The 24,418-nt window shown below is 43.4% G+C and overlaps 1 protein-coding gene across 1 annotated transcript in view; it reads right to left on the bottom strand.

Moving 5' to 3' along the window:
- Nucleotides 1-24,418, bottom strand: part of LOC130389480 (membrane-associated guanylate kinase, WW and PDZ domain-containing protein 2-like) — a 129,186-nt gene that overhangs the window by 86,782 nt on the left and 17,986 nt on the right. Inside the window, exon 2 of the mRNA XM_056599285.1 lies at nucleotides 24,086-24,202. Coding sequence (XP_056455260.1) covers nucleotides 24,086-24,202 — 117 coding nt within the window. The remainder of the gene's footprint in view (nucleotides 1-24,085; nucleotides 24,203-24,418) is intronic.

The following is a 24,418-nucleotide window of genomic DNA, read 5'->3' as shown; positions in this document are numbered from 1 at the left end:
TTTATCGATAATCCTGGTGCGGCGCTACTTAACCGATTAACGAAAGACCAAATAGCGAAATTGGCCACTCATTATAACATTACTCTCACCTATGATTATTATCTATATATATTTTTTCACAATGTCTTGTTTTTTTTAAACGATTTATGATGACTATATGCTCTGTAATGTGACCTTGGGTGTCTTGAAAGGCGCCTCTAAATTAAATGTATTATTATTATTATTATGATTCGAGGCGGAGAAAGTATGCAGCAATGAGTGCCTTAACGGCTGGTCTGGTCAAGAAAGGAATTATTCTTGAACCAGACAATCCACCTGAGGATCCGCATGACGAGTCGGATGACGCAGCGGATAAACCAGCTTTGATTTATACTTAAAGAAGGAGGAGGGGGACAGTGGTTGAACAGGTGTTGAATTTTTAACCAATGATTTATAAAGTTGGCCTTGGGCCAAAAGGAGATTTTGTAAATGGTCATGTCACCCATTCGAGTGAGGGCAAGAACCACTGGCAGGAAGACCACCATGACCCCCAGTGGGTGGGTCCCCAAGCCAGCGGGCAGAACCTTCAGGGACACATTCCTCCCAGCCCCACTTGGATCATCATGGGACCAGGACCAGGTGGTCTCCTTAGATCTCTTTTGTTATTATGTTATACTTTATTTGCCTGGGTGGGTGCGGATACCTTTTTTAGATTGCTTGTCAATTGTTGTCGTTTTGAGAATACATGAATCTTGCATTTGGATGTGGCTCTGTGTATTTATTTATCAATGACCATAGGCCAAAGACCCTCAGTTACAATTAGAACTGTAAGTAACACGATGGAGACTATTAAACCTGGCAAACTTAGTAGAAATGATGCCCCAGACAGAAGGGCAGCAGTGTGTTTCGTTTTAGGGGTTATACAAGGAAAGGCTTAGCCTACGTTGTTTAGTTGTTCATAAGGTAGGACAGTGGTTCTCCAACCTGACGGGGGCCAGAGAGCCCAGGGGGGCGTGAGGCCTCTGACGGCTAGAGGCAAATTGACGTCCGAGCAGTGCCTCAATTTCAGAATGTAGCAAATGCAGCAACAGTTCGCCGGTGCCTGACTTTATAACAGCTCATATGAGCTTGAAAGAACTATTTTAGATTTCACGGGCCCTGCGATTGAAAATAGCCTTCAATTGACCTGTCGCTAAGTCACGCTCCCCGTCGTTACCATGACGAACTCGGACACTCTGTGTAATCCGGGGCACATAAAGACTGGGACCAGAAGATAATTACTTTCTCTCAATTGAAACCCATACATATTTTTCAACCTCATAGGTCCCATGGACTCTACTGGAAGGGGCGTGACTTCGCCACTCTATGGCGAGCCGGTGCGTGATTAAAAGTAGCTCAATAGAGCTACTTTTGGCGACACTGCTGAGCGTCATCACGCTCCAGCGTCAACGTGAATCAATGAGACCAACTGAAAACTAAGCCGGTATGAAACAAAAACTGTGATTCTGTGAACTGTGAAGTTTAAATGATATCGAAATTCCGTTTGGATATTATTGAAGATACAAGTGTGTAGATTTGTTAAATGGTTTGAACGAAGGTAAATGGTTGAAATTTGACCGAGTTACGATGTCTTAAGTAATTTAAGTGTCCGAATGGGCAGACGGCTTGAATGGGACCAACTGTAGAATATGACTGTTTGAAACTAAAACTGTGATTCTGAAGAAAGTTTGAAGGATATTGAAATTCCGTTTAGATATTATTGAAGATAGAAGTGTGTAGATTTGTTAAATGCTTTGAACGAAGATAAACAGTCGAAAATTGATTTAGTCGCCACACAGCGACATAGGACGACTCTAAACACCGCTGATACCTGGGGTCGCCACACAGCGACATAGGACGACTCTAAACACCGCTGATACCTGGGGTTGCCAAATAGGACGACTCTAAACACCGCTGATACCTGGGGTCGCCACATAGGACGACTCTAAACACTGCTGATACCTGGGGTCGCCACACAGCGACATAGGTTGTATCTTCTAACCTCAAGGCTGTCAGATCGGAGAAACATCCAAGGCACACTTCTAGGAACACATCTAGGAAGTCATCTTGGAATACATCTAGGACCACATCTAGGAACACTAGGAAAACATCTAATAACACATCTAGGACCACATCTAGTTCTTACCTGCTGCTGACATCATAACCTAATGAAAACCAACTGCTTCACAACCCACCAGGATCCACCGCATGGGGCATGCTCCTCACCCTTATTTGGGTTCAGTGGATCTTAGGGTTTAATAGTTACGTCTTTTGACATGTCTAACCCTAATCCTAACCCTAACTCACCAGGAGCCACCGCATGGGGCACTCTCCTCACCCTCATGGGGTTTAGTGGATCTTAGGGTTTAATAGTTATGTATTTTGGAAAGTATGAGGAGATTTTAATAGTTATTAGTTATAAGCCATGCTTGATCATTAATAGTTATAAATTATGTGTCATTTGGGAAGGAAAATCTGGTTGTTTACTTTGGTCTCCCCTGTGGGTTAGTTCTTCACGATGGAGGGCCACCATCGTGATGGCACGCCCCCCCCCCCCCCCTGTCAGACACACACTAATCCAAGTCTCTTATAGTTAACCTAAATACTTTGCAGGGATTGCTCTGTAAATTAAATTGAGAATATAACTGATGTATATGCATGCTATTTTGATATTATAAAATAGAATATATATATAGAATAGATATTTTTTAACTATCCGTCGACGCCATGGAACTATTGGTCGACGCAACGGAGATGACAAGGGCTGTGATTGGTCCTCCAACAAAATAATTTCCGGAATCACTTCTCCGGTTTGACTTTGCACCTTAATTACTTTCTACATTGTTTACTTAGCACCTTAAGGACCAATAAAACACCAAATAAAAATTGAAGAGCTTTGGTAGTTTATTTACAACACTGCTTACATGGTGTGTAGTCAACATATAAGATCGATCGGGCGACGAATTGCGCTGCGTATCCGACATCCCGACGGAGAGCTGCTGAGGGGTCTCCGTAGTTACGGAGTTGCATTACGGAGTCGGAGTAGTATACTTTAGCTAAATGGTCTGGGGTGAACTCCGAATTCAAGTTTTGAATTCTGCATCGCAAAACAAGCCTTTACATTCGCCACATTTACGCACCACGGTCCAACTCTGTAGCCACACCGAAGTGCCTGTACCGTGACGGTTCGGTACAAATACGTGTATCGTTACACCCCTACTGAATAGCATATCTACAAGAGGAATAAAAGTAGACAAAACTATTTTGTTGTGTGTAGGGTACCAATAAATGACAAATTGGGTTAGAGGCATCTAATCTCACACCTTAACCACTTCAACCCAAGCTAACAATGTACCCAAAATCACTCATTAATAGCGCCACAAATATAAGGGCCAGGAGCACAATCGGCCGCTCAAAGGATAACTTGGGAGAATATAAATCGGTATATTATAATATATATACAACCACTTAATCCGGCTGGATGCTGTTGAACATCAGAAATAGCTCATTTTAATTACGCCTGAATGCCATTCCAAATGAGAGAAGGGCTGTTAATTATGATCAAGTTCCCTCATGGTCAACAGACGCATTTGTGAATTAAATAAAAGAAATTGAATCAAATGCCGAGAAATCGGTCAACATTTTGCCAAAAACGAAGAGGCCAAATATGGTCAAAAATACATTGTGTGTATAATGCAAATGCTAATCTAATGACCTAATGTCTCATGATAATATCCTATTTTAAATTAGGAAAAGTGTGACATTTTGCAATAGGGTATATGTGTTGTTTACCAAATTTAAAACATAATCTGAAACTGGACAAATGTGGTTGCATGAGCCAACTCGTTGTGGCGCAATAATCCGTGAAGACGCTCCAAGTCCCTGGGTTTTCTAAAACATCCAAGGTACAGCAAAATCTATGCTGACAAAGATTCAGCATGTAACTAACTGGAAATGTCCTAACAGGAATGTAAGAACAGCGGAAAGTTTTCTTTAAAGCAGTACACACGTTATTTCGCAAGAATTAGACAGTGGAATTTGACACAGTATGCTTTTTTTTTTTCAATTCAATTTTATTTGTATAGCTTGAGCTGGCTGGTGTTGTTAATAACTTATAATATTTTAAGCTTTTCAAGTTAGATGTACACACACAACTCTTCACACATTCATTGTTCTTGTTCCACAAATTAATAACTCTATTTTATTTATTGATACCCCCTGGCTCTACTTTGTTGTTCTTGTTCACACTGACTTTATGTCGGCTTTGTTGTTCTTATTCATACTTGTTCCCACTTGTTTTTTGTTCCACAAACCTCAGCCTGACACTGTATATATGGTAGGGGTGTAACGATACATGTATTTGTACCGAACCGTCACGGTACAGGCACTTCGGTGTGGTTACAGAGTTGGACCGCGGTGCGTAAATGTGGCGTACATAGCGTTAATATGGCGAAGGTAAAGGCTAGTTTTGCGATGCGGAATTTCAAAATTGAAGCCGGAATTCGCCCCGGACCGTTTAGGCAAAGTATACTACTCCGACTCCGTAACTACTGAGACCGCTCAGCAGCTCTCCGTCAGGATGTCGGATACGCAAAGCAATTTGCCGCCCAATCGATCTTATATGTTGACTACAAACCATGCTTTCAAAGCTTTTCAAATCTTATTTGGTGTTTTATTGGTCCTTAAGGTGCAAAGTAAACAATGTACAAAGTAATTAAGGTGCAAAGTCAAACTGGAGAAGTGATTCCGGAAATTATTTTGTTAGAGGATCAATCATAGCCCTTGCCGTATCCATTGCGTCGACCAATAGGTCCATTGAATCGACGGATAGTTAAAAAATATTGGATGCGCACGTAAGCTACGGAGAGGGTCTCTGACAGGCTCTCCGGCTATGGAGAGGGCTCTCCGTGTCTACGAACAGCACTTTAACATGCACACGCATTTGAAAAGGCACCATCCAGGTGTTACTATCTCTGTTGCTGTGAAAAAAAAACGAGCTGTGCCAACCCAGCTCAAGACACTATTTCAACAACCCCTGTCTGGGAATTCAGAAATGCAAATGCCATAACCAAGTTTATTGGTGTTATCATTGCTGCTGATCTACGGCCATTCTCCGTTGTTGACAAACAAGCAGTTTTTAATTTTTTTCCCCTTAACTGTATCGTCCTGTACCATACCGTGACTTCAAAACCGAGTTATGTACCGAACCGTGACTTTTGTGTACCGTTACACCCCTAATACGTGGAGATGATTTTTCTTCTAAAAACTCAAAACACAAAACTCTTTGCTACAGCTTTAGATGCTGCATCTTAAATCCGTAGGTAGGGCTACTTCTAAAGTCACTGAGATCTTCCGTGTGTTGCGCGGGCTGATGTTAGGCAGTGGAATCTGTATTAGCTGGAGTCACCAGTGGTATATTTTATTTGTATTGCTTTTTTAATAGTCACCTTTCCCCACCATATTCCTCTCTTGTTAACACTTATGTATACACAATATTCATCCCTGTTCCTTCACTTTGTTCTTGCTTTCCCAGTTAGAAACACACACATTCTTGTTGTCTCACTCATTGTTCTTTCATTCCAGCATAATGAGTTGTTATTCTTTAATATATTTGATACATAGTGTATGGCTTAGTCTTAAATTGATCATGGTTGTGTGGTCAGCTCCTGCCTCATCAGAAGAAGTGGGCTGGACACTAAATGCTGAATGGACTGTTGCTACTCTGCTTTCTCAATCGCTCCCTTACCAGGGGTAAGTGAATCGAATAGCATGCAAAATCAAGGAAATCCAAGAGTCCAGTTGCGCAAAAAAGAACATCTTGAATCGTCTTTGATTTCAAAACAGATGTAGCAAGGTAAAAGGTTGAGCCCCTAAAGCCAGTAACCTAGTGCTACCAATGCTAACACGGACGTGGAGCTTTCCCTCAAACTTAAAAACGGATCTCAGTAGCTTTCAGTTGTCACCCTACCACTCCAAATGTAAAACTGACATTTACAAATATGCAATAATCCAATAACAGTCAAACAAGAACTTGGGTATTCCCACTAGGGCTGGTAAGTTACTTTTTTCCCTCATGTTTTTGGACTTCCTATTGGACATTTTTTGGTCATTGCGACTGCTAGTTTTCTGTTTCCCTGGGCTTTAGTGCCCCAGTGCCTAGCCAAGCTCCTTAGTTTTCCCCCAATACTGATTTGCTCATGCTCATTGGAGCCTGTTGCCTGCGAATCCTGTTTTAAATAAAACAATATATTTTTGTTCAAGTATATCGTGCCTGCATTGAGGTCCATTTTCTGCACCCTGGCCAGCGGCTGTGACAGGTATGTGTTTTTCGCAATCGCTGCTGTCATTCCCATAGAAGAACATGACAACATGAGTGTTTTGGAACTATACAGGCTTGAACCACTTGACTACCCCGCCAGCGAGATCATAGAGTGTCACAACTCTTCTCTCTCTATGGCTCTGGGCAAGTCGAAGCCACTCAAAAGCGAGGGCCAATCAAAAACGAGGGGTAGGGCTAAAAAACAGAGAATTGAGATTGGGTCTTAAACTCATGTCCTCAAAACCTGACCAAAAACCTGCCCGGACCAACCTTCCCAGAGTCAGTTAACTTCGGAAGAAGAAGCAAGGTGTTTCGTGTCATTTGTTTCCAGCTTTGGACTCTGCTTTTTGTTTTGTTTAATGCCGTCTTCTGACTTGATGTCTTCTCTAACTTTTCAACCAGCGGCACTTCTGTCTGTTCTGCTGACCGATGGATACTCTTCGTGGTTCAGAAAGGGGGCGGAAACAAGTCGTCGGACTTGTAGTCTGATTGGTTAGACCATATGTCATGATGTGTTGATGTTTTGGCTGGCAATAAGTAAGCAACTAGGGTGGTGCTCAGAGGATGAGTCGAGTTATATATATATATATGTATTTTACCAGACATATTATGACGGTATGCTGGTAGCCAGTTTATATGCCCTGGGTTACAGTGAGAGGAAGACATCCTCTATTTAGTGTCAATGTGTTCTGCTGGCCAGCGGGCTCTTGGTCTGTCAGATGAGCCTTACCGCTCATGGCTGCTGCCTGCTTAGGACACTATCAACAAGCAGGGTTGAGCCAGAACAGAAGTCAGAGCTGTCTGCATACTCTGCCACATCATCTCAACATTTTATTTTTGCTAAATTGTCATTATCACACCAATATAAACATAAACAATTTATCTCAAACAACAATGTTAAACTACCTGAAAGACTGAAACAAAGCATTTCAAAAATATATTGAGAAGACATGACAGATCAGTATCATAGGTGGGGAGATGAATGAAGCTTGACACATTGCTCCCAATATTTTTTTAATAACAAAATGGTCTTTGGTCAACCTGTGGCCTGTACTACGAATCTTGATTAGTGGGTTAGCAAGGTACTGTGTGTTGCGCTCAAAGCCTGGGTTAGCTGGGACATGAAAATCGCTCTCTTTTAGCGACACTGTATCACAATGGTGACTTATGCTTTCAACCAAACCTGGTCGGGAGCAGGTTTTCAGCTAAGTCCATCAGGCGTGCGCAGCTTCTTAGCCCCTCCTTTGACAATGGCGTCACCATTACTGGGTGTTCCCGTGGACCTCGGAGCCCTTGTCGTACAGGGGTCTCTCCAACAGAGGCTCTTTCGGGACCAATCCCTTGGCATTGCCTGAGAATATTCTTTATGAGATACAGGTTCTCATCAGAGGGTATTCTCTATTTGATCGTCCTTGTTGGACCTTATGTAGACAATGCTTACCGTTGCGCATTGTGTCTCTGTGAGAGAGTGGTAGGCTGTGGAGGTACCGCATCAATCTTGAATTTCTGTGCAGGGGGTTCGACTCCCAAGTGACGCGCATTCATGTGAAGCTTATAAAGTCCAGATTCTAATGCATATGGAATACATATTCATCACTTAAGGTTATGGAATTATATTTTTGTGTTTATTTTGAACTTGAACACATATTTTGAAGGCCGTGCTGGCACCACACCTATGGGAACAAAATGCATGATGATAGACTGGCGAGATTTGAACCCTGGTCGCTGGCGTTCGGGTCTTATAATAATCCACTATGCCACCGTCGCTACCTCTCAGCGGTTTAAAACATATGCGATACATTTCTTACATAGGGTGTATTTAAGGTAAATTCCCTAAATTATAGAATAAGGCAGGTTGGACGTTGCTTATGCATTTTGAAATCACCATCATTCTATTGGGATTAATGGCGAACAATTCAGCATTTGGCAAGGTTAATTTATAGACAACATGCAGAATCTTTTCACTGATACGCATTTATATAGACTGCTTTGTCTATCCAGTTTGTAAAGGTGAGTAAAATGACAAGATAAACGCCCCATTCACGTGGACAGATTGAACCTAAAGCGGAAGATCTGGCTCAACTAATCAAGTCCTAAGTGAGCTTCGTAGTACCATTTAACTCGCGAGTTGCTTCTCTGTCGATCCAGGCTTTCCCAAGAAGGTCTGGGTATATTCAGCGAGGTTCGTAGTACAGGGCACTGTAAGGTCATCAGGGTGTGGCATTTACCCATTTATTGAATCATAGGTGTTGAACAAGTCATTTTACCAGTCCCAATGTGAATCAGTCAAACCACGCTTATGATGTAAAAAAATACAACACACACTTGTATCATAAGTTATACAATTGTTTTTGACAAGTTATGAGGACTTAGGACAATTGGTAAGGATGAAGCACTGTTTTTGTAAAATAAAATGAGGACGAAATACACATAATCAGTTCAGACACCTCTCAGGCATTTTTTTTACCATCAATACGAGTTTGGGTAGAGTTGTGTTTTTTCACATTGATCTGAGCATTCAAACATGGACAAACATTCAGCCCGGTTTCGTGCTGGTCAGGCTGAAGTGGTTACAAACCTGGTTGATTTGCACTGAGTGGGTACTCTAGACAACAAGGCATATCCCGCTGTTTGTCATAGCAGTTTAAACTGTATACTCAGCCTGCATAATTATAATGTTTTTAGGTTCTCACTTTTTGTCAAGATTCTTACTGGCTACAGTATTTCTATACTTTTCATTGTCGTTTTAGAAGCATGCATCTTGGGTCATGCAGTTTTTATGGTGAATATTATCAAATGAATTGCATACGTTTTTAATTTGTATTATATTCCTTAAACTCATTTCATTTGCATAGAAATATATTGCTATTGCATATAGATACTTTTGTACTGTTTTCCTGTGAAACACCTTATCCATTACAAAGCCCTTAAGTCAACATGGTAGTGGATATTTATAAGGAGTGTTTGGCTCAGGAGAACCGACATCCATTTGGTGCAGACAAACAAACACACCTCCCCAGTGCCACAGCGTCCCTGGTTATACAGTAGGACGTCAGAAGGATAAAGAGTAATGCGGACGCTGGGGGGTATTTATAGTCTTTCATGCAGGAGAAACATGGCTCTACTGGATCTATTTATAGCTACTCTTACGGAGGTAGAGGGGCTCCTCGCTGGGGGGGGGGGGATTCATCCCTCTTCCCTCATTCAACTCCTATCTACTCCTTGTACCCTGTCCTCCCCTCCCCCTACAACCCAGAATGCAATCCTGAATCCTCCCCCATCTCCTCTTACCTCCAGATGAACATCCATCTCCATCCCCAACACACTCCCCTCCCCCTTGGTCACTGTTTCTTCTCCCCTCCTCCTCTCTATATCCCTCCTTCTGTTTTATCTTTTATCTTTATCTCCAATCCACTCTCCATCCCTGTCTCTTGCCATGCGTGTGCCTCTCTATCCAGCTCCTACATCCCTCTTCCTCCTTCAGCCCTCATTGGTCTCATTCCAGTTCTTTACTTCTCACTGCAAGACAGTTGAACCAAACACTCTCAAAACTCTGTTTGATTTGGAGGAGAGACTAACCATGGCTCAGCAATGTGTAAATGTGCAATTTATATGCCATCCACAGAAGAGAATGTTAATTGACAGATTTAAATATAGTCGTCTTTGAACAAATAGATTGTGTGTAATGTGGTCTTTTGGCAAGCGGATGGTGGTATGAACGCACTGACCATCATGTCAATTCCACACAGGATCCCATGGTTCTTATACATTCAAAAGACCAGTCCGTCCTGCACTTCGAAAACGACATGGTGGAGGGAAAACAGGTGGACCTGCTTTCATTTTGCACCGCTGTGAAATATCAAAAAGCCTAAACTACATCCCAGCCCAGAATTACAGTAAAAACAAGAATTAATGCAGCAAGCAGCATTTTACGGGGGCCAAGCCTAAAGCAGACCAATAAGACCCTGAGGCAGACCATTAAGAACTCAATGGCTCCTGGGTGCTTTAATCTTTATTGTACATACTTCCTCTTAAATCAGATTGAAGACATTCGTCCATAGATGATAAAGGATTTTTATTTAAATCCAAAATCCTAGGATCCTTAGATTAGATTCGATTTTTTATTGTCCTTGTTCAACAGAGTTAAAAAACGAAATTGTGTTTAGAGCATCACCACCACCACTGGCATACAAGTACCTGATGGCATACATTACCCACTATAAAGATAGATCTCCCATATGCTATGGTATATAAATATATAAATAATAACAATAACCCAAAAGTGCAATTGAAATGTCAACAGTCCAGTTATAGCTCCAATGTGTGAGAGGAAAGAGAATAAGAATGCAGCAATGCAAGCCCAGTCCATAGTTATTGTGATGTGTGAGTGCATCGGATGAGGGGGGGGGGGGGGCTGCAGTCCTGTAATAGATGGAAAATAGTGTACAGTGCAGCAATGCAGTCCGGTTCACAGTTAATGAGTGGGAGTTATAGTGGGGGTTATGTGACCGAGGGGTTGAGGGTGCGGGGGGCAGGTAGTTCGTTCAACAGTCTGACAGCCTGTGGATAGAGGCTGTTGGTCAGTCTGTTGGTCCTGGAGCAGATGGAACGGTATCTTCTTCCAGAGGGCAGTCGCTGGTAGAGATGGTGCGCTGGGTGGAACTGGTCCTGTAGGATGTTGTTCACCTGGCGTAGGCAGCGGGAGGTGAAGACTGTGGAGATCTCTGCGAGGCTCATCCCAATGATCCTCCTGCAGCCTTGACCACTCTGTGGAGGGCCTCCTTTACTGCCCTGGTGCAGCTGGAGAACCACACCAGTAGTCCGTAGGTGAGGACGCTCTCTACTGTGCAGTGGTAGAAGTTGACCATCAGTCCCTGTGGAAGCTTTGCCCTTTTCAAGGTACGGCCACACCAACCGCGTTACTCGCGTTAGGGGCGTTGAAAACCGGCATTTTTGCATAGGGATTCATTGGTGTAGGCGCATAGACACGTTACACGCGTTGAAGCGTCGCGTTAGGGGCGTTAGACGCGGCAGACGCACGTAATTACGCACGTAAACGCAGTAACGCGCCCAACGCGTTACTGCGTTGGGCGCTACTGCGGGCGTTGGGCGTTACTGCCCAACGTCCGGAGTTCAAAAAATTTAACTTTCAACGCTCCAACGCGTGACGCTTAGCCGCGATAGCACAGCTTGCACAGAAGCATACGGCCGACATCTTTCTTTATTCTGGGTGGAAATAGTAACATACGCCATTAAATGAGTTTATGGAAACATTTTTATCGAGAAATGTGCATTTTACTTTCATAATGTTTGCTCTGTGAATGTGAAGGATGTTTGGTTTGATAGTTATGACGAAGAGGGAACGCTCCGTTCACTTGCATGGACATGGACTCATCTAGCTGCGTTGGCGCGTTGACGCGTTGGAAGCGTTGAACCATCACACAATGATCAAGCGTCAGGTTAGGCGCGTTACTCGCGTTATCCAACGCGAGTAACGCGTTTGGTGTGGCCGTAGCGCAAGTTTCCGCAGGTAGAAGAGGCGTTGTTGTGCCTAACCCACGGCAGAGGAGATGTTGGACCTCCAGGACAGATCGTTGGCCACAGTCACGCCCAGAAACTTGAAGTTGGACACACTCTCTACCTCCTCCCCTCTGATTAGGAGTTAAGAGTGGCTGAGGTGTCTGGCCCTGTGGAAATCGATGATCACTTCCTTGGTCTTGGTGGTGTTGAGAACCAGGTTGTGATCACGGCACCACTCAACCAGTCTCTCGTAGGGATGGGAAGATTCACCGGTTCGCACCGATGCATCGTCATAAAAGCTCACGATGCGATGGCCCGGATCAAAAATGGGTGCATCGGATACAATGTGGGATGAACCACGATGCATCGTACCTAAAAATTTTGCATCGGTATAATCCGGTACAATTGTATATTTCTAGATTCCCCCTCTCTAACTGTTTCCTAAACGCGCTCTCATCTCCACTGCTGTCAGTGGCAGATTCTCGTGAAGTGTCGCGGCCAAGTATCGAGCGAGTTGAAGGAGTGTTCGGGAGAGTTACAATGGCTGATGAGGAGTTATACGTCCCTAAAGCTTGCAATAAGTCCAAGGTTTGGCAAAACTTTGGCTTTGCAAAGAAAGAGAGAACATGAACCACGACATGGAGGAGAAAGGGATTGTTGGCGGCGAATGTCTCCCGCTTGAGCCCCGCTGAGGAACCACCGCCGGAGGCGGAGGTGCATAAGCGCTGCCCGGCAAAGATCCCTTTCTCCTCCTTGTCGTGGTTCATGTTCTTGAGGGAGTCAAAGCCAAAGTTCCTTCCCCCCAATTCATTCTCAACCTTGGCTGAGATAACCCCCAATACGAGTCTCGTTGTAGAAATACCAGAGACGAGAGTCCGACGTGTTATGAGCCATCACACCAACAGCAGAACGGTTATCCAAATAACAAGGTAGTGTACAACACTTGCGTTACAGTCCTGGAGCTCTATATCTAAATAATATCATATAATACATAGATATCTATATCATATAACATATTGTGTGCGCCTCCAGACGATATTATGAATCATAAACGACTTTGTCGGGTTCTGCGACGTCTCTGGTTCTTCCACTTTCACATCAACCTGAAGTCGACTGAACCGCGCGCTGCCTGCTGCCGGCTGCCCGCTGCCGGGCGATGGTGCCTCGCGGCAACCGGCGGCATGTCGCAGTTCATGTACTTCAGCGAGTCAAACCAAAGTTCCTTTCCCCCAATTCCTTCTCAACCATGGCTTAGATAACCCCCACGACAGTCTCGTTGTGGAAATACAAGACACGTCAAAGAACCGACAAGAAACACTTGCGTTACAGTGTGTGTATTCACACACACACATGTGGCGCTCGCACGGTCGAGTCTCATTGGCGGGCCAACGTCTCTGGGCGGGCCAGGCAGAGTAAGGGGAGGAGCTGAGATTCCTGATGACGTCATGAGCACAGACATTCCAAATCAGCGCGCTTCAGGCTCCGTTTTTTCAAAGGCGAGCAGAACAGCTAGTGCTAGTTTTACACCAAACGCAAGTTTTAGCCACTGGGGGACCATAGGCAGGCTAGGGAACTCATATTTATGTTAGAAAACCTCCCAAAGTGAGATTTTCATGTCATGGGACCTTTAAGAAAAACCTGAAAATAGGACAAATTAGTTAAATTTAGTGTGTGAGGCAGTTGATCCACATGTTTAGGATGAAGCAAACTGTGTTGTGACTGTCAGGTATAGTGAAAAAATGTTACATTCAGAACACTTACACACATACACATAAATGTTTTCTTTTGTCAGAAACCTGGTTACTGATTTGTTGTCTGACAAATAAATAAATCATTATGTATCATATTAAATTGCATAGAATTGTATTATTTAGCATCGCATCTTGTTGAATCGCATCTTGTTGAATCGCATCGTGTCGAATCGTATCGTGTCGAATCGCACTGCATCGCAATAGGGGTGAATCGTATCGTATCGCATTAGTAGCTGCTTTTATGTATCTTGAATGTATCGGATCGTTGGCAGTGCATCGAGATGTGTATCGCATCGTCCTCCTGATGGAGATGCACATCCCTAAGCCTCCCTCCTGTATGAGGTCTCATCATTTCCTGTGATGAGGCCAAGTACTGTTGTGTCGTCAGCAAATTTCACTATGAGGGTAGATGGAGAAGAGGAGCAGCGGTCGTGTGTGAAAAGAGTTTAGAGAAGTGGGCTGAGCATGCAACCCTGAGGGGCCCCGGTGTTCATGGGCAGGGTGGGGGGGACCTGCCAATCCTGACATGTTGTGTGCGGTGGGTTAGAAAGTCCAAAATCCAGTTGCATAATGTGGTGTTCAGGCCGAGTTTGTGTAATTTGCTGTGTAGCTTGTTTGGCAGTATAGTGTTGAAGGCTGAACTAAAGTCCACAAAAAGGAGTCTCTAATATGTGTTCCTGTGCTCAAGATGTTCTAGTAGAGTAGAGCTCAGGAGGTAGAGCAGTTGCCTTGTAACCGTAAGGTTGCTAGTTCGATCCCCAGCTCCTCCTAGCTGAGTGTTGATGTGTCCCTGAGCAAGACACTTAACCCTAACTGCTCCTGACGAGCTGGCTGTCAACTTGCATGGTTGACTCTGCCGTCGGTAGGTCAATGTGTGTATCAACCGATGTAAGTAGCTTTGGATAAAAGCGTCTGCCAAGTGCCCTAATTGTAATTGTAACACAATGGCAATGGCATCCTCTGTTGACCTGTTCATCCTTAGGGAATTGACTGTTTTTAACAAAGTTCAAGATGGTCATGAATAGGGATGGGAATCGAGAACCGGTTCTTGTTCAGAACCGGTTCCGAGTCAACCGATTCCTTGGAATCGTTAGCAAGCCTGCTTAACGATTCCGCTTATCGGTTCCGGTCGCGGCAAATGCGTTGTGACGTCACACACACGCTGCTTTGATTTGGTTCAGAACGCAGCAAACATGTCGCCGCCGGGGAAGAATTGCATTGTGCGTTCACACCAAATGCGACGGGGCGACAAGATCCCATACAAAGTGAACGTAGAGACGCGTATAAGGGCGAGTTTTTCGCGGGAGAAAACCGATGACAAGTTTTTGTCGTGATGACAGCCAATCAGCTTTCAACAGCGTGATAACTGAGTGACATGTGTAACGTAACAGCCAATCCGCGTTCAGCCGTCAAACTCAGTGCAGTGCAGTCCGGGTGAACCGCGGAATGGAGGAGAAAGTGATTGTTGCAGTTTGCGACTCCCGGTGCTCTATATATAATAGTATATAATATATTATATACTATATTATAATTGTATATATAATATCACGGCCAACAGCTCTGTCGCCTCCGGATGGCCGTAGCGTGGGGAGCTCTCATAGGGATTGGGCTTCTCGGGGTTTGTTTACCGGCATTGCTATGGTTTCCGGTCTTGTGTGTTCCAACGGTTTATTAGGTAGGCCCATCTAATAAATCTCTGTCCAATCAATGCTTCATTTTGTTTATGTCAGTTTAATTTTGTTACAAGTTGAATGCAAATGAGCACTGTTAGAATTCCAAAAGGCACAAGCTCTTACTTGGCTGTTTTCAGTCTGTGTTTTTAGTTGTATGGCACATAATGATGGCATTTGGGCTTAAAAAACGAAATATATCTTTTCGTCTAGACCAATTGATTTGAAAATGTACAATTTCCTAATACTAGAAGCACTTCTGATCAGATATTAAAGAGATGTAATGCAAACAAACACATTTATACTTATTTTCTCACCCAATGAGAATCGATAAGAGAATCGATAAAGAATCGGATCGATAAGCAGAATCGGAATCGGAATCGGAATCGTGAAATTCTTATCAATTCCCATCCCTAGTCATGAATCTATCCAAAGAAAGTCACATGTTCTTGAGACCAATTTGTTCACCGTGAGGATATGAATGTGCTTGCAAGACTTCATGACTCGAAGTCAAAGGGATCACGAGATATGCTTGTTATATCTTTCATTATTGGTCTATTGCTGTAGCGCCACCTTTGGGCCAGACAGTGTAATATTTGCTCTCTGTTAATCTTGAGAGAGCCTCTAGAGCTGTAGAAAGTTTCATAAAAAGCATGCGAGCGGATTAGGCTGTGTACGTTTAACGTGGCGGAATAATAACAATAATTAAAGCTGCAAGCAGCATTTTACGTGTGCCAAGCCTAAATCCGACCATGGGTTAGACCCTTAAAGACCATTAATACTCTGACAGGCCATTAAAACCCTGACGCAGACCATGAAGACACTGATAGACCATTTAACTCCGGACAGAACCCCCTACAAGACAGCGATCTTGCGGTGCTTAAACTATTTAAAGCATGTGATTGGCCTACAGCTCAACAACTGCCCAGCAGCATGTAAAAAGATACAAGGAATAGATAAAATCGCAGGCATAAACTATTTGCTCAATTTGATTGGCTTACAATGCTTTTCAGATAAAAACACCAATAACAAATGCATCAGATTTTTCTGGTTTCAAACGCTAGATTTACCTAGCAGTGTGGGAAAAATTCACACCACAAACGCATGCTGGCAATACGAGTAGATAACACATGACTCTCAACAGTACTGTACACTTACAGTATTATTATATATAAAATATACAAAAAATCTATAATTAATTAAGCGCCTAGTATTAGCCTAAACTATCAGCGTGTGACACATCAACAGGCGCTGGCAGCTTAGGAAATTGACTTGACACTGTTGTGACGACGGTTTTGTTGGTAAAGTTAACTCAATTCGCACGTTGGTGCTCGAACAACGCTATTTAAGTCTTTATTGATAACGGGATTCTGCATATGGAGATTTGATCGTGAGACGGTCGCTGTTCAGTTGTGCTCCAGCGGGTTCTATACATGATTCCAGAATAAATTACTTTTCTTATTAGCAGATATCTGACGCTGCTTGGTTATTGGACTTGGGTTCTTTGTCTGATCTGAAAGAAAAGACCAGGGGTCTCATTTATAAAACTGTGCGTGGGATCGTTACTAAAAGTGTACGTACGCCCAAAAGCCAAGTTTTGCGTCACGTGCGGCAAAAAATGTCAGGCTTATAAAACCCTGCGTACGCACACCTCTAAGCAATCTTTGCTTTATAAATCACAGAGTGCCTACGAGTGTGCGCAGCTGAATCAGCTTCACGTTCCGCCCTGTACACGCCCCTTTTTAACCATAAATGGTCAATGCAAACAACCTGTTTTATATGATCTGCATATAAAACAGACTCAGATGGAAGTATTATGTCTTGTCTGAAAGAATGGCAGAGGGACTGAGAAAATCAAAAAAGGGAAATTTCACGGAGGTTGAAGTGGAGACACTTGTGGGTGAGGTGGAGGCCCGAAAAGACCCTCTCCCTCCGAATCCTGCCATTTGCATGGTGCCAGCATGGTGCCAGCAGTGCCATGGTGCAGCATTACGCAGGGGCTCACCGCTGTATTAATAGGGTTACGGTAATAAGACTGACTGAGAACACCTTGGATGATCAGTTTGTAATCTCCCACGTAAAATGTTCTTGAACATAACCCCTATTTAAACCTGATTTGTCATAAAAAGCATGGATTTGGATGAGGAGTATGTGGCTTGGTTTTTCACACTTGGGATTTAATTGACATTTGATTATGTGTTGACGGTGTCACATAAAAATATTATGTTATTGACACATGTTGGACAGATGCTTTATTCCATGCAGTCGCGCCGACAGTGGACAGTATGGAGTGGCGGGATTAAATATAGAGAATTTTCATTTTGAATTTTCATTTAGATTCTAAGGAGATGTTTCTGGAGTTATAACTGAGAAATAACGCAGATTACTTCTTTTCTGATTACAGAATTAAATTATTCTGATTACATAGATTTAACGCATGATACGGGTTGAAATTAAATTTATGAAGGACGATGATAAAAACTAATCGTTCTTCTCTACATTTCTTCTGTCTGACTTCAGTTCACCACCACACCGTCTGTGTCGCCAATTCTCCTTTTCCTCCAAACCATGCGTACGCATGGGTCAGAGTTTGCTTAGGGCTGCGCACATTCTCCCGTCAAGTTAGTTTTTTATAGATCACAACCTTGGCGTGGAAAGTCACGTACGCCACTTTCAGCCCCGTTTTGTGCATACGCAACTGTTATAAATGAGACCCCAGGACACACGATGGACGCAATTTAGGCCTTCTAAGTAAAGCTTGGTGTTTGGAAACAACTTTGCGACCATATTTACAGAAGTTTACTCTAAATATGGATATTGTGCATTACCCATAAATTAAGTGGCCTTAATTGGGGATACAGTGGGATGTTTTTCCTAAATGGGATTATATCTTACATTTTTTATTAAAAGTGATCTTGGGCTTGAAAAGGTTGGTTACAGCTGCGAGTCTTTAGCCATCTGCTGGCTCTGTGCTACTGCTGAGCCATTGTGGTGCAACCATTCAATATCCTCTGGGTGTTCCTCAGAACGGGCCTTTTGGGTTGGATAAGAGAGTTTGCATGGTGGGTCTGCGTACAGTTGACAGTGTATGAAACCAAAAAAAAACTAAACTTGTTATAAATATATTTATTACCAGCCAATTGCAGCGGTTATTGACTGGTCCTGGTCCCCAGCTTACCAACATTTTTTTTTTATAAAAGCCAGTTTGGCTTTGTGAAGCTCCTTAAGGGTTGTGTTTGGAAATCAAAGATTCTTGAAGCTTCTTTGTGAGGCCATTTTAGAAGCACAAATAAAAAGATGCCTCTTGATGCAACTTAAGCCATCTCAACTCTCCCTGATCCCTCCCCCACTCTCACCTCCTCCCGCTGTCCATCAGCCACCTTGTGTCTCTGCATCTCATTAACGCATAATGAAAGGAGGAGGGCTCTATGTAGGCGTGGTCTATGTAGGCGGGGTCTATGTAGGAGGGGTCTATGTAGGTGTGGTATATGTGGGCGTGGTCTATGTGGGCGTGGTCTATGTAAAAGGGGTCTATGAATTTATAATGTTAAAACTATTCAAGGTTTTCTTAGACAATAGGAATGGAATTTATTGTCAGTTATTTGCCGATTGAAAGACAAAAACATTGATGGCAGAAGACAAGAATAGTTGCATGTAATAATTTCAAAAGAAATATGTTTTATTTTTATAAAGCAGTAAAACTATTACGTTCTCAATTCCGTTTCCATTCTGGACTTTCCATTGGTCTAAATCAGGAATGGGCAACTGGTGGCTCGGGTGCCGCATTGCGGCCCGCATTCTCACTCAATGCGGCCCGCAGATAATTTTTAATTGAGTCAGTCATTGTATTTATATATTGCTGTTCAAAGATAGAGGACGCTTCCTATGCAATCTCGGGGCCCCAGGCCTTCCCGATCAGCGAGAAATAAAGACAGGTTACCATGGCCATGAGCAGTGCAAACATGGATCAAGAAGACCCTACCTTTCAGTCAAGATGGGAAGCAGAGTATCTGTTCATAGAAGGTAAACCCATGTGTCTAGTTTGCTTTGAAACAATATCATTCATGAAAGACTTAAATTAAAGTCGCCACTACAACTGCACTGAATATGATGATAGTTGTTGCACTTAATGTTGAATGATGTTTGTGAGCCCTTTGCGCTGAAAAAAATAGTAATCACTCATGTGGCTGTTGTTTCTGATAAAACAAACTTGTTGTATTTGTCGTTTAACAAGAGACCAAGATTTTCCTGAAAGCTTTCAGACTTTGTTTACTTACTCATTTAACGTACATTCACATCGTACTAGACACAGCAATAATAACAACCTATCTTTACCCTTTTCCCGCACATCACATCATCAATTGAGTATGTCTTATAGAGGCCCTGCATTATGGAATGTCTTACCCCCCCTATTAAGATCCATATCATCCCACTCCCTCTTTAAAAAGCATCTTAAAAAACATATTATCTTTTCATGAATCATCTCATCACCCCCCGTCTTCTCCATTGCCCCACATTGTTATTTTTCTCTATCTAAGACATGTATTTACCACATCCTTTTCCATTTAATTTTGATTATTTTGATTATTTATGTACTTTGTCTCCTTATTTTCTGAAGTTTATTTGTCAGCCTAATAAATATGATTTGATTGTGATTATTGACAGGGGTGGAACTCTTGTACAAGCCCATTGGGCTTCGTTCCCTCCTTGCATCATTAATGCTAAAGTGTGCTAAATAAATAAACTAAACTGAACTAAAACTTCAATAGCCCAGGCTTTTATTTGTTTCAATCACTGAATTTTCGAACAAAACTCTTGCTCAGCAAAGATGGGAAATACTATAACATTTATTATTTAAAGTATGAATATTCCTACTGTACGTAGCCCTACACACATTACCACGCTAACGAATAACACCTACACACACACACACACACACACACAGTGGCGGAGTGTAATCGGAGCGTAATCGGGATAGACTGAGGAATTCCCGGTGGGCCGTTAACATTTCGGGGCTGTCGGGCTGATTACTGCGGGATAAAAATATTGTGTTTATAAAAGTTCCTTGCAGCGCCGTCCGGCAGCCTGAGCTGTGCGCCCGCAACCTCTCACTCCCTCAACAGACGCAACACTCACAAACTGTCAACATCGCAACCAAGTTGATTTTGTCTTGAGTAACTGAGCGGCCCCTCCCAAAGTGGTACAGCCCAGGTGGGCCTTGAACTGCGATTGGTCAAAAAGACGTAACAGCTTATGACAACATTGAACTCTCCTGCAGGCTCGAACAGAGTGACACACAGACACACACACACTTTTAAGGAGCTTTTCACCCACTCCGTATCCTTGCTTGCCCCAACAAGTTTGTGCGGCCTGCTTGTTGTTTTGTTTCCGGTGTACGTTGTTTCTACAACGTTTGCCAAGCCCAAAGAGCGTTAATCGTTTGTGCGTGAGTGTGTGTGTCTCATTACATATACTAACCAGGAAAAGTGTGTTTTAGACGTCATTCAAGATAAGCTCACAATATGATGAGGCTTGTACCGTTGTACTCCTTGGAGTCTCAGCTTTCATATGGCAAACCGTTTGTGTAGATAGCATGAAGTGAAAAAGATAGTTTAAGCATGGTTGTTAGCATGTAGCTTCTACCGGGAACAAATCACATATGTAGGAAGCAGCTAGCCTCTAGCCATATAAACGGGGGTCCCCACACACAAACGCCCGATATACAATCATAGATAAAATCAATTAATAATTGTAATTGATTGGACGACCGCAAGGTTCGAAAGGGTTAGCCCTTTGGATAGCCACAAGCTTGGCAATCAAAATAGTTGTCCTCCACTCTTGCCAAGCTGGAGAGCGTGGCTGCGTGATCGCGCTCAGCAACAGCTGCATGTTACACTCGGCTGTTGAACATCTTCTTCTTTAAGGTTGAAACACTGCCACACTGCTGACATGACTCAACAGGTAGCTCTGATGCGCATGAGCCTAATTGGCTACTAGTGGTGTAATCACGTGACACAGTGTGCAGATCGGATCATATTTTTTTTCTCCCCTCCGATATCTGATCCAGCATACTGGGCTATTATCGGACCGATTCCGAGGCCGTGGATCAGATCGGGACATCACTAGTTTCTGTAATTGCTTTGTTTGTTGATAAATTTTATATTTTGTAGGTCGATGTTGTTTGTACGTCTCGCAGACTTAAGACACACTTTTAAAACAAAGTTGGCTGGGATGTAGTTTAGGTTTTTGAGATGTTTGGCTTGGGTGCAGAAGGAAAGCAGGTCCACATGTTTTCTCCCCACCAGTCTCAAATATGATGATGCAGATGAGTTGCTATTATTTAATCAATCACAGCTCCAGGGATCTATAACTTGGAGTGCTCAAGAACCTCCCCCTCATGTAAAAAAATAATTTAAAATGTTATAGGGTACATTTCAAATCAGCACTGTGGGACCGACCCATATCATTTAAACCAACTACCTAAGCTAGGAAGTAGAAAGTCCCGTCAGTTAAAGATAGTAATCCGTGTCAAATGTGATTGACACTGACACGGACAAACGATCTGTCATTTTAGAGAAATTAAGATGATTAATCTCTTTTTAACCGTTAGTATTTACCGGTTAAAGATCTTATCGGCCAACCATGGACATCCCTTATATACTGTATATTTATAAATGTATATCATACATTCTATGTTTTTTTTGTGCTTCCCATTTATGTTTTTTAATTTTTTTATAATTTAATATTACTTTTAATAGTTCCGGGAAGTTGGAGCAATAACCTGATGTTTTTACACTTCAGTCTGCACTGTGAATTTGAAGCAATGTTCAGTTTTTGAATAAAGATGCGGCAATTACAAATGTTTCTTTTTTTTTTACAGATTAATCGATTATTAAAATAATCATTAGTTGCAGCCCTATGTGGGACCCCGTGGTCTTCAAGGGGTCCACCACAGCTGTGGTACTAGGCCCGGCACCACAGATGTGTCTAATCTTTAGGACTTGATGGGACACATGGGGGATCAGTGTAGTGCAGCTAATGAGACGCGCCGCAAGTCCACTGCTCCTGTCCCACACATGTACCACCCTACAGACCAAAGGGTAAGGCTTGGCGATTCATCAAATTTGGATTGCGATTTCGATTATAGCGTCAAACGATCACCGACCTAATATAATCGAGTTGAAATGGGCTTTTTGTTCGCTTTTGTGTATATTTGATGTTTTGAAGAAATTGCAGAACAGCTGGATATATATCTCTATATAATTGTTATTTGAAAATTGTATATTTGTCCATTTTGTGTATTTTTTCCAATCATGGAAAAAATATCCCATCATGTTTTCAAACTCAAAATAGTCGTTGGTATAATCGTCATTTCAATATTAACCAAAATAATCGTGATTATGATTGTTTCCATAACCAAGCAGCCCCACCACAGAGTCCGGAGGAGACCTCCACCAGGGAACCCCCAGCCGTAGCATCATGGGGACCCCCCAGCCGTAGCATCATGGGGACCCCCCAGCCGTAGCATCATGGGGACCCCCCAGCCGTAGCATCATGGGGACCCTCCAGCCGTAGCATCATGGGGACACCCCCCAGCCGTAGCATCATGGGGACCCTCCAGCCGTAGCATCATGTGGACCCCCATGCCGTAGCATCATGGGGACCCCCCAGCCGTAGCATCATGTGGACCCCCATGCCGTAGCATCATGGGGACCCCCCAGCCGTAGCATCATGGGGACCCCCATGCCGTAGCATCATGGGGACCCCCATGCCGTAGCATCATGGGGACCCCCAGCCGTAGCATCATGGGGACCCCCCTGCCGTAGCATTATGGGGACCCCCAGCCGTAGCATCATGGGGACCCCCCAGCCGTAGCATCATGGGGACACAGAGACAACAGCAGCACAAGAGAGAGAGGAGCGTGGGGGGAGAGGGAGGGAGGAAAGCCAGAGAGAGAAAGAGGAAATACAAAGAGAGGAGCTCTTTGTATTTCCTCTTTCTCACTCTGGCTTTCCTCTTCCTCTGATGAAGGAGTGTAAAAAGAGAGGGAAGAGAAGTCAGGATTGACGAGGAGGGACAGGGAGATATAGTGAATCTTTTGTTTAGCTAAGGGATATACACCGGCGATCCACGGTATCCACTATCTCATTATGTGAGATATCCCAATCACATCTACAAACTAGAAGCTAGGAGCTACACCCAGCCCTCCAGAGGTTGAATCACCGGTTGCTCTTTGAACTGACAGCAGGTACGGCTCCCAGCTATCAAATCCCTCCAAGGTCACACATTACAAGACACAGTGCTCAAGGCAGGAAGGCCCCCAGCAGGCTACCACCATAGAATAGATCCCAGTCGCTAGCTGACCTTTCTCTCCGCTGGCCACTAGGCTATGCAAGACCATACCCAACGGCTCCTCTTGCAAATATTATGTTGATTTCAGACCTGAGAGTGTGAGTTTATGTGTGTGTTTATGCACAGTAGGGTGGCAAGACAACGCTGGCCTGGAGATGAGAAAGACGTTGGTTACCATGGCAACCGATGGGATGAAAGCTTGAATAATCAGGAGACGAGGAAAGAATACTTTCTGGATCCAAACTGGGAGAGACAGAGAAAAAAACAAAGGCGGAGAGCAAGAGAAAGACGATAGAGGTAGTGTGTTTATATCGCTAGTTGTGTTTACATTGATGTTTCAGCAAGACAGGGAAGAGTATATGAGGGGTTGAAAACGATGCATAGAGAGAGAGGGCAGATCAGATGGAGAAGAGAGAGAGGCGAGAACAGTAAGGAGGGAGAGAGAAGCTACTCACAGGGTACAGTCCGGAGGTACAAGTTGTCTCTGATGATCTGCTGGTGGTCGTTGTCCACAGAACCTTTAGAGAACCGCAGGTTGAGGTAGTGGCGCAAATCCTTGTCCACCACCCCCCCTAGAGAGAGACACAACCACAGTGGATCACAATGGAGCGTAACAGTCACCGCCCCCTTTTTTAACAGCTCTGGTTTCTGAAGTAAATTTCCCATGCATTTATACCGTCCACTTTTCGTTAAATCCTTATATATAGAGCTTTAAACCTGGAACCAAGCCAATCGTACTTCAAGGTAGTCATGACCAGCAAATGTTTGATTCGGGCCAAACATTTTTT

This window comes from Gadus chalcogrammus, chromosome 9 (assembly GCF_026213295.1).
Source record: "Gadus chalcogrammus isolate NIFS_2021 chromosome 9, NIFS_Gcha_1.0, whole genome shotgun sequence".
Taxonomy (NCBI): Eukaryota; Metazoa; Chordata; class Actinopteri; order Gadiformes; family Gadidae; genus Gadus; species Gadus chalcogrammus.
Note: the sequence above shows the minus strand (reverse complement) of the source record. Positions and strands in the feature narration are given on the sequence as shown.